This window comes from Anoplopoma fimbria, chromosome 7 (genome assembly GCF_027596085.1).
Source record: "Anoplopoma fimbria isolate UVic2021 breed Golden Eagle Sablefish chromosome 7, Afim_UVic_2022, whole genome shotgun sequence".
Lineage (NCBI taxonomy): Eukaryota > Metazoa > Chordata > Actinopteri > Perciformes > Anoplopomatidae > Anoplopoma > Anoplopoma fimbria.
The window spans coordinates 13,390,977-13,402,978 of NC_072455.1; the positions used below are offsets into that span (position 1 = coordinate 13,390,977).

The 12,002-nt window shown below is 39.7% G+C and overlaps 2 protein-coding genes across 4 annotated transcripts; both read right to left on the reverse strand.

Annotated features, from left to right (window-relative positions):
• Nucleotides 1–1,559: 1,559 nt before the first annotated feature.
• cskmt (citrate synthase lysine methyltransferase) lies at nt 1,560–7,242 on the reverse strand. Of its 3 annotated transcripts, none has more exons than XR_008531294.1 (3): nt 7,129–7,242; nt 4,863–6,748; nt 1,560–1,946 (listed from the first exon to the last, which is right to left on the reverse strand). XR_008531294.1 is itself a non-coding variant. In XM_054601656.1 (2 exons), exons 1-2 carry the CDS (start codon nt 7,211–7,213, stop codon nt 6,072–6,074), a joined length of 762 nt encoding a protein of 253 aa, XP_054457631.1. In that variant the 5' UTR covers nt 7,214–7,242; the 3' UTR covers nt 4,670–6,071. The 3 variants fall into 3 exon arrangements, 1 of the variants encoding a protein (XP_054457631.1); XR_008531293.1 differs by having other exon boundaries at nt 1,560–1,964; XM_054601656.1 differs by lacking the exon at nt 1,560–1,946 and having other exon boundaries at nt 4,670–6,748.
• Nucleotides 7,243–7,783: 541 nt separating this feature from the next.
• Nucleotides 7,784–11,667, reverse strand: otub1b (OTU deubiquitinase, ubiquitin aldehyde binding 1b). The gene is made up of 7 exons (XM_054601319.1): nt 11,583–11,667; nt 10,388–10,449; nt 10,073–10,171; nt 9,798–9,916; nt 9,360–9,444; nt 8,644–8,838; nt 7,784–8,347 (listed from the first exon to the last, which is right to left on the reverse strand). Exons 1-7 carry the CDS (start codon nt 11,665–11,667, stop codon nt 8,150–8,152), a joined length of 843 nt encoding a protein of 280 aa, XP_054457294.1. The 3' UTR covers nt 7,784–8,149.
• Nucleotides 11,668–12,002: the final 335 nt, after the last annotated feature.

The window sequence follows — 12,002 nt, forward strand, 5'->3', positions numbered from 1 at the left end:
TGTGCTATTATACTACACACAATTTTGGATATGTGTCCTCAATGGATGACATCTGGTAAGAAGAGGAACATTGTACAGATCAACTCAGAGAATATCTTCTCTGTGCTGAAGCTCTGAGTTTGGCATTTTTTTCTCATTACCAGTTACGTTGTCTGACAACTCTTCTTTAGCTTTTTCATAGACTTTTTTAAAAAATCATGAAATTATAAGATATTGTCTGTAATAGACATGAACATTTAGACATTATTCAGTGTGATTAACACTTCCCCAAAATATAATTGACTCTGATGTCAGGAACTTCAGAATACCTAAAAATTACATTACAGCCCATTTAAGGAACTCATTTGTCTTCTCTGTTGGTTCTCAGAGAAAAGACACAAGGTCTTGGGGGAGGAGCAGCAGACTGGACGGAGACAAAGACTTCAAGGTGAGAGGTGGACCTGTCAAAAGTCATAGTATATTAAGACGAAAACGTCAACAAAAAGTCATAGTATAGTATGTCGGAAAAAGTCATAGTATAGTATATTGAAAAAAGTCATAGTATAGTATATTGAAAAAAGGTCATAGTATAGTATTTCGAAAAAAGTCACAGTATAGTATGTCGAAAAAGTCACAAAAAAGTCATAGTACAGTATTTCGAAAAATAGTCATAGTATGGCCTGTCGAAAAAAGTCATAGTATAGTATGTCGAAAAAAGTCATAGTATAGTATGTCGAAAAAAAGTCATAGTATAGTATGTCAAAAAAAGTCATAGTATAGTATGTCAAAAAAAGTCATAGTATAGTATGTCAAAAAAAGTCATAGTATAGTATGTCGAAAACGTCACCAAAAAGTGATAGTACAGTATGTCGAAAAAGTAACCAAAAAGTCCTAGTATCGTATGTCAAAAAAAGTAACCAAAAAGTCATAGTATAGTATGTCGAAAAAAGTAACCAAAAAGTCATAGTGTAGTGTGTCGAAAAAAGTCATAAAAAAGTGATGGAATAGTATGTTGAAAAATTCATAGTATACTGTGTCGAAAAAGTCATAGTATAGCATTTCGAAAAAGTCACAAAAAAGTCATAGTATAGTATGTCGGAAAAAGTCATAGTATAGTATGTCGAAAAAAGTCACAGTATAGTATGTCGAAAAAAGTCACAGTATAGTATGTCGAAAAAAATAACCAAAAAGATATAGTATATTATGTTAAAAAAACTCTTATTATAGTATGTTGAAAAAAGTCAAAGTATACTATGTCGAAAAAAGTCACAAAAAAGTCATAGTATGGCCTGTCGAAAAAAGTCATAGTATAGTATGTTGAAATAAGTCAGTATAGCCGGTCGAAAAAGTCATAAATAAGTCATAGTATGGCCTGTCTAAAAAAGTCATATAATGGGATGTGGATGAAAGTAACAAAAAAGTCAAAGAATAGTATGTCGAAAAAAATTTGAAAAAGGTTTCATAAACAAACTCATAGTATACTTTGTCCCAAAAATTCATTCAATGATTCAAGGATAATTTATTGTCATTATGTAACACAGATGCACAAAGAAATGCAGTTGTAGTCTATTTTCAACACAACAGAAACATCTCAAACAAAACAAAAACAGAAGTCCATTCCTTTAGTGCATTTTTTTAATTAGCAGTAGGAATTTAAACAAAAGCAACAAAAACAATGTCCTGGATGATAATATGGCTGACATCTTAACATTTGAAACTTGACATTAGGAAAACGTTGTTCATCAACTTTACAATATGTTTGAGCACCAAGCAGCATTAATGTAAACACAGAGTCAATCTCCTCTTGTCCCACAGGAGTCCTGTGCTCTGTCCTGCTGTTCCCCATCAAGTGCAGCTTAATTCCAGATGCCAATATGAAGCCAGGTCTCTGTAAAGATGTGGGCTCATTAGTCGAGACCTCCCATCACTTGGTTCGGCTGAAATCTTATTTCATCCATCTTATTATCCTGCAACAGAAAAACAAACTGCCAGAAGTAAGCTTGGTAGAGCAGTATCCATAGTTCCTAGCTGGGTCAACTTAGGCTCCCCTCCCTGCAGCAGTTCGGTTAAGGGCTGCTGCACCTTTTCCGATGTTGTATAGTATGTCAAAAAAAGTCATAGTATAGTTTGTCGAAAAAAGTCATAGTATAGTATGTCGAAAAAGTCAGAAGAAAGTCAGATATTATAGTAAATCGAAAAGTCTTTAAAAAAAGGTGACAGTATAGTATGTTCAAAAAATGATTTGTCGTCTACTCCATGAATGTGCTGAATAAGGGTTAGGAGTTATAATTTCTGCTGGATTTGCTAGAAAAAAAACTAACTAAATAGTATTTTTTCTTTTATAACCCCCTCCCTCCATTTCCCCAAACACCGGGAGGAGACACATGTCTCATACCCCTGTCATCCCCCACGGTGGTGCTCTGGACACTGGTGCAACGTGAGCTCTACATTTACAACTCAACACGTCTTGCGTTGCAGACTGAAAACTCCTCTGTCCTGACTGCACCTTGACTCATTAAATAATGTTAAATTAAAAAAAAGGTTCTCTGTCTCTCATTATTGCTAAATGTAGCACACTCAGTAACTCAATCCAGGAACGTGACATGGATGCGAAACTGAGCGATCGAATCCTGCCCACCAACTCCTCAAAGCTTTCAGTATATCTATTTCTCATTAACAATGAACACCTGGTCAGAGAAGTGTGTCATATTATTTAAGCTATGTCTACTAACATGGCACATTGTGTCTAATATGGTCCAGGACTATACCAGTTATCACAATGCTATGATGAAATGGGTTAAAAAACAAATAGGGGTTAATTAGTCTCTGTATTCACTATCAATATACATCAATAACTCTTTAAATCACTGAGGAAATTGATATGGCATTAACACTCAAAGCGACATAAAACGCAATGGTCCTTCTCACAACAATCTTAGAATTTTCAACTTGCATTATTCAGGGTGAATTTGACCACTGGGTCGTTTGGTACACACCCCAAACAGCCAAAGACGTTAGCATTAGTTAGCTGTAAGCTAGCTAGCCATGGACACAGCGACCATGCGTTTTTGCGTTTGTTTGTGTGGATGTTCAGCCTCTTACTGACCTCATAGTTTACAAGGAACTTCAGTTTTCCCAGTTGTTCGTAAAGGACAAGGACGGCTGAGCCTGCTGAGTTACACACACAATGAATGATTTCCCCAAAAATTAAAACTTAAATCAACCTCTTGAGTGAAGAGGTAGGAGAGACTAAGTAAACCAACACATGATATCAATTGTCCAACTTCTGTGTCTACATGTAGATGTGATCTTTCTGTGATCAGATCTAACAGAAATGTCTCATTTAGCACAAGATGTGTCCATAATGATAAAACACACTGTTTAGTGTCTTTATTCCACTGAGCCTCAGTTACCCTGTCAGTCAGTGAATGACATAAAAAGACATTACATTACAGTCATTTAGCAGACGCTTTTATCCAAAGTGACTTACAATAAGTGTATTCAACATAGGTATTCAAGAGAACTACTAGTCACCAGAAGTCATAAGTGCATCTCCTTTCTTAAACAAGCATCTAAAAGCATAAACCAGAGCAAAAGTATAGTGCAGAGGCAAATTACTACGAAAACAATAAGTGCAACGAACTGATACGAATACAATAAGTGCTACGAGGAAGGCTCAGGGTAGTACTTCTTGAAGAGGTGAGTTTTCCGCCTGCGCCGAAAGATGGGCAGCGACTCTGCTGTCCTGACGTCAGTGGGGAGTTCATTCCACCACTGTGGGGCCAGGACAGAAAAAAGCTGTGACCGGGTGGATCGGCCGCAGGGACCTCTGAGCGACGGGGCAACCAATCGCCCGAGGCAGCAGAGCGAAGTGGCTAGCACCAGGGCTTAAACTGGGGGTGTAGGGCTTGACCAAGGCCTGGAGATAGGAAGGAGCTGTTCCTTTTCACTGCAGTAGTCCAGGCGGGAGATGACAAGAGCCTGGATGAGCACCCACGCCGTCTCCTCAGTGAGGAAGGGGCGAATCCTCCTGATGTTGTAGAGGAGGATTCTGCAGGAGCGTGTAACCGATGCTGAGAACGACAGTTGGTCGTCCAGGGTCACACCCAGATTCCTCACAGTCCGACTTGGCGTCACCACGGTATCATCAATGGTGATGGACAGGTCTCGGTGCGGGCAACCCTTCCCCGGGAGGAACAGTAGCTCGGTTTTGTCCAGGTTGAGCTTCGAGATGTCAGCCCAGCACGCAGCAATGCGTGCCTCCACTTGGGTGTCACCGGGGGGAAATGACAAGACCAGCTGGGTGTCATCGGCATAACAATGGTAAGAGAAGTCATGCGAGCGAATAACAGAACCCAGAGATGTTGTGTAACAGAACCCAGAGAAGACCAACTAACACAGTAAGTGCATGGAATGTTTGAAGTCCAGGAGGTCAAGTTTTGAGTTCCTTGATAAAAATGAGTTAGTTTAGGATAAACATACAACTTTACAAAGAAATAACATGAAATGGCATGCATTTGTCACATGGCAACATGTGTTTTTTTAAAGGACCGTTCAATGTATTAAGTAAATCTAATAGTTATTTAATTATGTTTTCCATGTAATTATTTACACAGCATTTTCAGCCCTATGGTGTGCCTTGTGTTTTTATTCTTCTTAAATGTCTGTAGCAGTGCATAGTTGTGCAAACCATAAAATATCACACTAATTGGATTTCTTTGTGAACTCCATCACCACCTACATAATGAGTTTAAAAGCTCAGTTTGTGTTGTATTTTTTCCCCAAAACACTGATGCTGTCAGCAGAATTGGACCCAAACATAGACAAAGCAGGTAACAGGATCAGTGCAGGGGTTTAATACAAGTATGTTTCTATAGGCTTACTGAGAGGTACAGGAATCACGAGGGAGGAAAGCATCAAAACTTGGAAGCCAGTCCATACAGACAAACAAATCTAACAAGACAGATAAAAGAAAGCACAGGGACATGACATCTCAGGACAAACTGTGAGAGAGTGTGTGGAAAAAGAGACGGTCATAAACTGCAGGTCTGATGAGATAAAAGTGGGAACAGGTGTGTAACTGGGAGGGGATGTCATGTGACCAGGACTGGCAGCGGGTGTCTGAGGCCATCTAGTGGAGGTTCTGATGATGGCAGGTCTGGGGAGTGAGAGGAGAGTTCATGGTCTGGGAAGTGAGCAGGGACTGGAGACAGGGACAGAGAGCCAGGACGGGCGAAACCACCAACCCACTAGAAAGTCTCTGACCTCCCTCTAACTTTTTACTGTAATGTCATCCTACACAAAAAACTGAAGGATCTTAAGGTTATGACAATAACTATACTATACTTTCTCTGTGTAACCGGCTTTGCAAAAGTTATTCCAACCCACCCAAACTGGAGCTTTTATCATTTTTATTCTTTTTTATAAAGAGGCGATTTTTTTCCCCCTTCAGGTTACTTCATAACTAGTGAATCTCTTGTTGTCTCTGCGGTCTGTTTCAGATTGGTTCACTCTCTCAATTTTGGAATCTTGGACTTTGGGGGTCCAGTTAGGTGACAAAGGCACAATACTGTGCTCCACCTTTTTTCTCCTGATCAGATAATCTGGTTCAGTGATCGAGATCCCACCCCAGCTGTATTTCCTATATCTTTATATTTATCTAATATATTGCTTGTGATTTTTTATATTTGCAGGTTGGTTCTGTATACTGCATATGTGAGCAAGTTTATGTATGTTTCTAAATATGCTACTTAAAGCATTTTTAAATATGACATACTGCATGTGTTGTCCGAGTAGTGATGTGTACTTTATATGCATTAAATGTGTCTACTTGCTAGTGTTTTCTTAAGTAGCGGCCCATTGAACAGCTTCCTTGAATATTTTATGAAGAGGCAAGAATATATGGGTGAACTACCTTAGATGAGACAGTCTGCTAGACGAAGGGACTGCCACATCTTGGCACTTCCAACTTTTAAAACTGGATTGTAAGTGAATCACAACTGTCTCTCTGTGTGCCTTATGAATGACTGTTTTATAATCACGTTCAGTAATTGAATTATTTAATGTTATGACAATCCAGATGAAGAATGTTGCTATACAATAGTGCGAGGAGTCACTTGGTAGCAGTAGTAAGACATTCCCCTTAGCTCCCCAACCTCCTGCACCCCAACATCTGCCGCCATCACACCCGGCTCCTGGGCCTCAGTTTCTAGCCACAGTAGCCTGGCATCAGGGTCTTCATCAGAGAACTGGAGCAGAGATCCTGAGCTCTGCAACACCTTCAAACACTGCTTCAGCATCAGTCTGGCCTTCAATTTCCCTTCCTTAGACCTCAACAAGGCGTCGGTGGTGCCCTTATCAACTATAAGGTCCACACTGTGACAACCATAGTGGTTGTGGAGCTGTGTGCAGTCCAGCTCTATGAACTCAAGCTGAGAGGAAAGATTGTGAGGTTGAATGGTTTTAGCTTGGACTTGTTCCTGCATCAGTCGCACAGCTATGGGGGAAATGTCTGCACAAGTGACCCGGACTGGGAGAGGAGAGTGTCTGTAAATACATGGTCCTAAAGCAGAAGTGCCACAGCCCATATCCAGGACTTGGAGCAGACCATCTGGGTGGGGCTTGGTCTGCAAGAGGGGCATAATGAAGTCCCGGACAGCATCGAAGCCGAAGAACCACTCAAAGTTTTTAAAGGTGGTCGTCCTGCTGCTGCTCTCAGTGTAGAAGCGGTCCCAGGTTGCTTTCTTATCCATGTTTTCAATCAGTTCAGCTGGGAAGAAACACAGATGGGAGTAAGTAAGTTAACAATAGCAGTAAAACACAGATACAACTCACCTTTGTACCTCCATGCTTCTTTCATATTTTAAAAGGTCATTTATGCTAGAATGAATTTTAATGTCAATGTAATATGTCCCTGCTTATATATATAAAAATATATATTTTCATATAACATATGATTTAAGACATTTTCTTGGGTCCTTAGAAGCCACTAAACTTGAAATGTGTCATTAGTCATATATAACCTATATAACATTATGGCTAGCTTAACCACTGAAGCTAGCTAGTTGACCGCAGTGCTTTGCCATGTGTTACAACACCGTCAATGTAGCGAGCTAAAATTATAGATAAAACGTTTTGGTTTGAACCCACTTGTAAGAGAGGAGTGATGCCGTACTGCACATGCTGAAACTATTCTCCCGACTGACAAAGTCAGCGACTTTGTAAACGGAGACATTTTCCCTCAGCGGCTTTGCTCGTCTTCACTCTCGTCCAGCTAAAGAGCTCTCACTCTGCCCACATTTCTTGGTAGCAGCAACGAGTATTTGCGCCCACGAAAACGGTAACGAGAAAGCATCCTCTGTTGTATCAGAGGAGCATCTTTGAATGGGGTTACGCAAGCTGCTATGACGCGTCCCGCCATGTTTAAGTCCAGTTGTAAACAAAGTGTACGCACCTGTTAGGCAAATAACGGTTCTCCTCAGTACACAATGTACACCATTGCTGTATAAATCCACCATCCCGAAACTATGCATTCCATTGAATATATGCGCAATGTGAGCAAGTAGCCAATACAGTTTTAAAGGTGTATTTCGAACTTTTCATTTACACTATTACTGTCAAAATATAAAATATAAATAATTTATGTTTTTATTCTTTCATTTTGCTTAACAATGCCATTGTTTTATATGTTTGATTGTCCAACAGATTAACTATTTTTCCACTGCTTCTCAAAAAAATGTAAGTGATTAATTGATAATGGAACTTCAATCTGACTCCTTAGGGAAAAAAAGACAAGAAATAAGATGTAAATCCCTTTAATAAAACTCAATGAAACGCAGTGTAACAAAGGAAAAGAATCCAACACAAAGCAAGTAGATAACATTTACAACCACAAAAAAAAAAAAACCTGTACAACTCTAAATGCCTGGAGTCACTTCTATTTTTTCCAAAGATTTTTTTAATTAACCATTTTGTGATGACTGAGGATAGACTTGGGAGTTTGGGGCGAGAGGGGTAAGGGAGGCATGTAATGTGATTTTTTTCTTTCCAAATACATGAGTGTAATCTCATACACAATGTATGCTTCATCAACGTGGCTGCTGAAGTTTTTTTTTACCCACTGCTGTATCGTACAGCAGGAGGAGAATGAGGTGGGCTGTGGTTAGGAGTGTTATTTGTACAAGATGTCATAATGGCCGGGTCTATAGAGGAGGAAAATGCGTGGGTCGCCGCCTTCAGGGAAAACGTGGTGATTGACTGTTCCTCCCTCTCCTCTATCCATGTACTCCACCAGGATGGATACGTTTAGGGCCTGGGCTAAGGCGATGATGTGAATGTGGTCACTCTCTTTAGACATAGGCTCTACCTCCTTGAAAAAGAAAAAAAAATTAAGTGTGAGTGTGAGCATGTATTCACAGAACTTCACTAGTTAGATATTGAACATTGAAATCATAAGTTTTGATATTGTAATTCACCCAAGGGTAGCTGACTGTACTCTTTTTATGCAACACAAAGCTTCACAAGCTGTGTAACATATTGATCCAACAATTCAATATGTGGGTACATGACCCTTAAACCAACCCGACTCTAGAATAGTGACCCACATATGTTTCTCGGGATCTAGAAGTTCATTTAAAGTTCAAAGTGAAAACCTAAAAACTGCACCTGCTGACAGAACTCCTTGACAGAGCGTCCTCCCTCTATGAAGTGCTGAAAGAAGCCATACTCTCGCTGCAGGTAGCCTGACGTGAGGAGCCGCAGGTACACGACCACATAGTCTGACATGTTCTGGTCGTTGAAGGAGTTCAGCAACTCCTGCAGGCTCGGCTGTTTCTCACACAGTTCGATCAGGTCCATGAACTTGAAAGGAAAATACATTATTTACATAATTTAGATTGATAAGTACGTGTCCAGCTTTCCCAATTACTGTCCAACTGGTTAATTCTAGTCTGCCTGTCTACTCCAGCAGACCAAATGCATCATGTTCTTTGGCAGATGACCATTCAGAGTTGGCAGGTCAATTACAGTTAACAGCAATATAAAATAGGTTTTACCATGTGGTTATATCAAATATTGAGCTGCCAATAAATATACTGCGTCGTGATATATATTGCTATAGAGATATGAAATGACCTAATCCATGATAAAGGATTTTGGCCTTATCGCCAAGCCCTACCTGTGAGATTTGCAATCAGAAAAAGACATCAATTAAGTCATTTTTGAAAGCTACTTGCTGCTGAATGCTACTGTTCACTTAAAAAAAAAATATAATAATATATATATATATATATTTATTTATTTTAAAGGGGAAAAAGTCTGTATTGAGGTTTGTCAGTTAGCAATAAACAATGAATGTATTTTTTCTTGTACAAAAAACTTACAGTGTTGTGAAAGTCTTCAATGGTAAACTCGGTGAAGCCCTCATTAACCAGGTCCAGTTTACTTTTAGTTGCAACTGCTTTGAACCTGTAGAGACAAATTCAATAATTCTGAGATTATGAGAGCCACCATAGTGTTTGTTAGATTTTAATTATAATGGAGAACAGTGAAGACAGGACAAACTGACAAAGAGCACTGTGCACACACGTATTTTTTTAATCATAACAGATTACTACACAACACCTAATTGTTGGGTGACTACATACATAGCTGGTACTGTGACAGATTTGTATAGAACCAAAAAAAATATATAAATATATAAATTAGTGCAGCCATGGGAAGACAAAACTGTGCCAAAACATATTAAATAGGCCTAAATGACAAAAGCTTAAGAGGCTGATAGCTACTATAGGACAAACTGCAACTACTGCGACACTCACTTCTGAAGTTCTTTGCTGTCATCTAGCAGCGACTCGAGATGTGCGAAACCAAAGGCTCTGTAGAAACAGTTCCCATCTGGTCGTGTCTTGCGAATGTACGAGTATTTTTTGTGTAGGTCCTGCAGCAAAACAAGAAAAGAATGATACAAAATCAAAATCAAAAACAGTATTTGAGTATGCAAGCAACATACTGTTTTTGTTTTGTTGCTCTGGATAGGAAATGCACCCTGATGTGGGTGCAGGAACCTTAGACCAGGTGATGTGGATTGACTGACCTTGATCTTGAGCTGATAAACTGTGTCATCCTCAGCGTACTCCCTCTGCAGCACAGCCAGTTCCTGTCTGTCCGACACTAAGGGGCTACTGTTGGCTATCTAGATACCCACACAAAAAAAATATAAGAATAATTGGGGCATGCACAGTAAGAAACTTAATTTATGTGTGCATCTGCACCTCACCAGGCTGTTCTTGTAGTCTGATCAATGGTTACAATATTGACCAAAATGCATTTATACATTTCATTAAACAGAACTTAACTGGAATCTGAGAACTTTTTGATTCTGCTCAACAATAAAAAAGTGATTTCTTACCTCCTGCTGAATTCTGTCCTGTTGAGCAATTATGGCCTCATCATATGCGAGGCAGTTCACTCCTGTAATAGAAAGATTAATTTCACTTCAGGTTTATGCCAGTGTTTATGAAGTATATCAGAAAGGAAAATTGGTCAGGTTCAAATTTCAGTGGAACCATCGCTATAGTGTTGGAATGAAATAAGATCAGTGCTGCTGATATACAATAGAGATTTGCAAATTCAGTAGCAAATAGCAGAAAAGTACACTATTAAATAAGGCCTGAACCCATGAAACCTAAATAATACAGCTGATTACCCATGACAGTATCAATGCACCTGCAAAACATGTGCAAAGGGGATTGTTTATCAAAGACAAACCACAATTTTAACACAGATCGGAAGTCTCTTGAATCGTGTATTTCTTCATGTATGCACAAATACATGGCTGTATTGTTTCAGGTGAAGGGACAACCTTTACACACATGATGCAGCTTCCAAAGAAACACTTTATTTCATCATTTAATATCCTGTACATTGACGTGTCAATGTTTATTCATCTGATCATTTCTTGACATTAAATACAGGGGAAACCAACACTGCACTCACGTAAATAACAAAAACAATAAGCTGGCTGATGTTATGTATTAATACACGTAATATAATGAAGACAATAATGAAGCATCCACATAGACAACTACATTTTCTCTTCCTGTATTCATCATATGCTGCCACCACGAGCGACCACAGACTCAATCAGCCGTAGTCAGCAGTTAACATGAAAACAACTTAATCCACAACACCAGCTAGCGGCAGTCAGCGCAGCACGGCTAGCTCGACCTGTGCGAAAACAAAACACAATCTCGTCACGACGAATATAATGGTTTTAGTGACCAAAAAGAGGGAGTCCTAGAGTTGATATTAAACCTACAGCTTAACCATTTCCTTAGGTAAACAACGCTGGCAATGTCACTTACTGTTGCCCTGTCAGTGACTAAACAAGCGTTTTCTCTTTGTGTAGCAATGGTAGCTAGCTAACATTAGCCAACCAGCTCTGGCCTCTGTCTCCCCCTCATCGCTGCATGTCAGCCGCCTTCATCCCGGAGAAGAAGACGGCCGCAGCCCCGAGCGAGCCCTCGTGGGGACGTGGGCTTCTCGTGCGAGAGAAATGGCCGCGCTGTGAGTTTCCTAGTTTATGTTGGAACTGTTTCTCTCACCCTCCACCTCTCCCTGTGATGATTCCTGCTGCTCCTCCGCCATCTTAGCTATCGAGATCTGTTTCCTCCTTCTGCATGACCTCATTCACTACACACTTCCGGGCGAATCTTATTTGTGTGTTTGTTTGTTTGATTTTTTAACAGTGGAACAGCCTTTCATGTCAAGGGGCCCTATGAACAAAATTGGGTTTGAACCGAACTAAAGAGTGTTGTCTAGGCTGTATACTGTACACTATCCCATTGTGATAGGACATACAGCAACCCATAATAGAATAGAATTGAACTGTTGTTGCTAGAGACATCCAAACACATTACATTACATTACAGTCATTTAGCAGACTTACAATAAGTGTATTCAACATAGGTATTCAAGAGAACTACTAGTCACCAGAAGTCAGAAGTGCATCTCCTTTCTTAAAC

Excerpts from the sequence above, each read along its gene's own strand:
- cskmt (XM_054601656.1), bottom strand. The coding sequence starts at position 7,213 with ATGTCTCCGTTTACAAAGTCGCTGACTTTGTCAGTCGGGAGAATAGTT. Across the intron at positions 6,749-7,128 it reads GCATCACTCCTCTCTTACAA|CTGAACTGATTGAAAACATG; the intron begins GTGGGTTCAAAC and ends GTTTCTTCCCAG.
- otub1b (XM_054601319.1), bottom strand. The coding sequence starts at position 11,667 with ATGAGGTCATGCAGAAGGAGGAAACAGATCTCGATAGCTAAGATGGCG. Across the intron at positions 10,450-11,582 it reads ATCACAGGGAGAGGTGGAGG|GAGTGAACTGCCTCGCATAT; the intron begins GTGAGAGAAACA and ends TTTCTATTACAG. Across the intron at positions 9,445-9,797 it reads GACAGCAAAGAACTTCAGAA|GTTCAAAGCAGTTGCAACTA; the intron begins GTGAGTGTCGCA and ends TTGTCTCTACAG.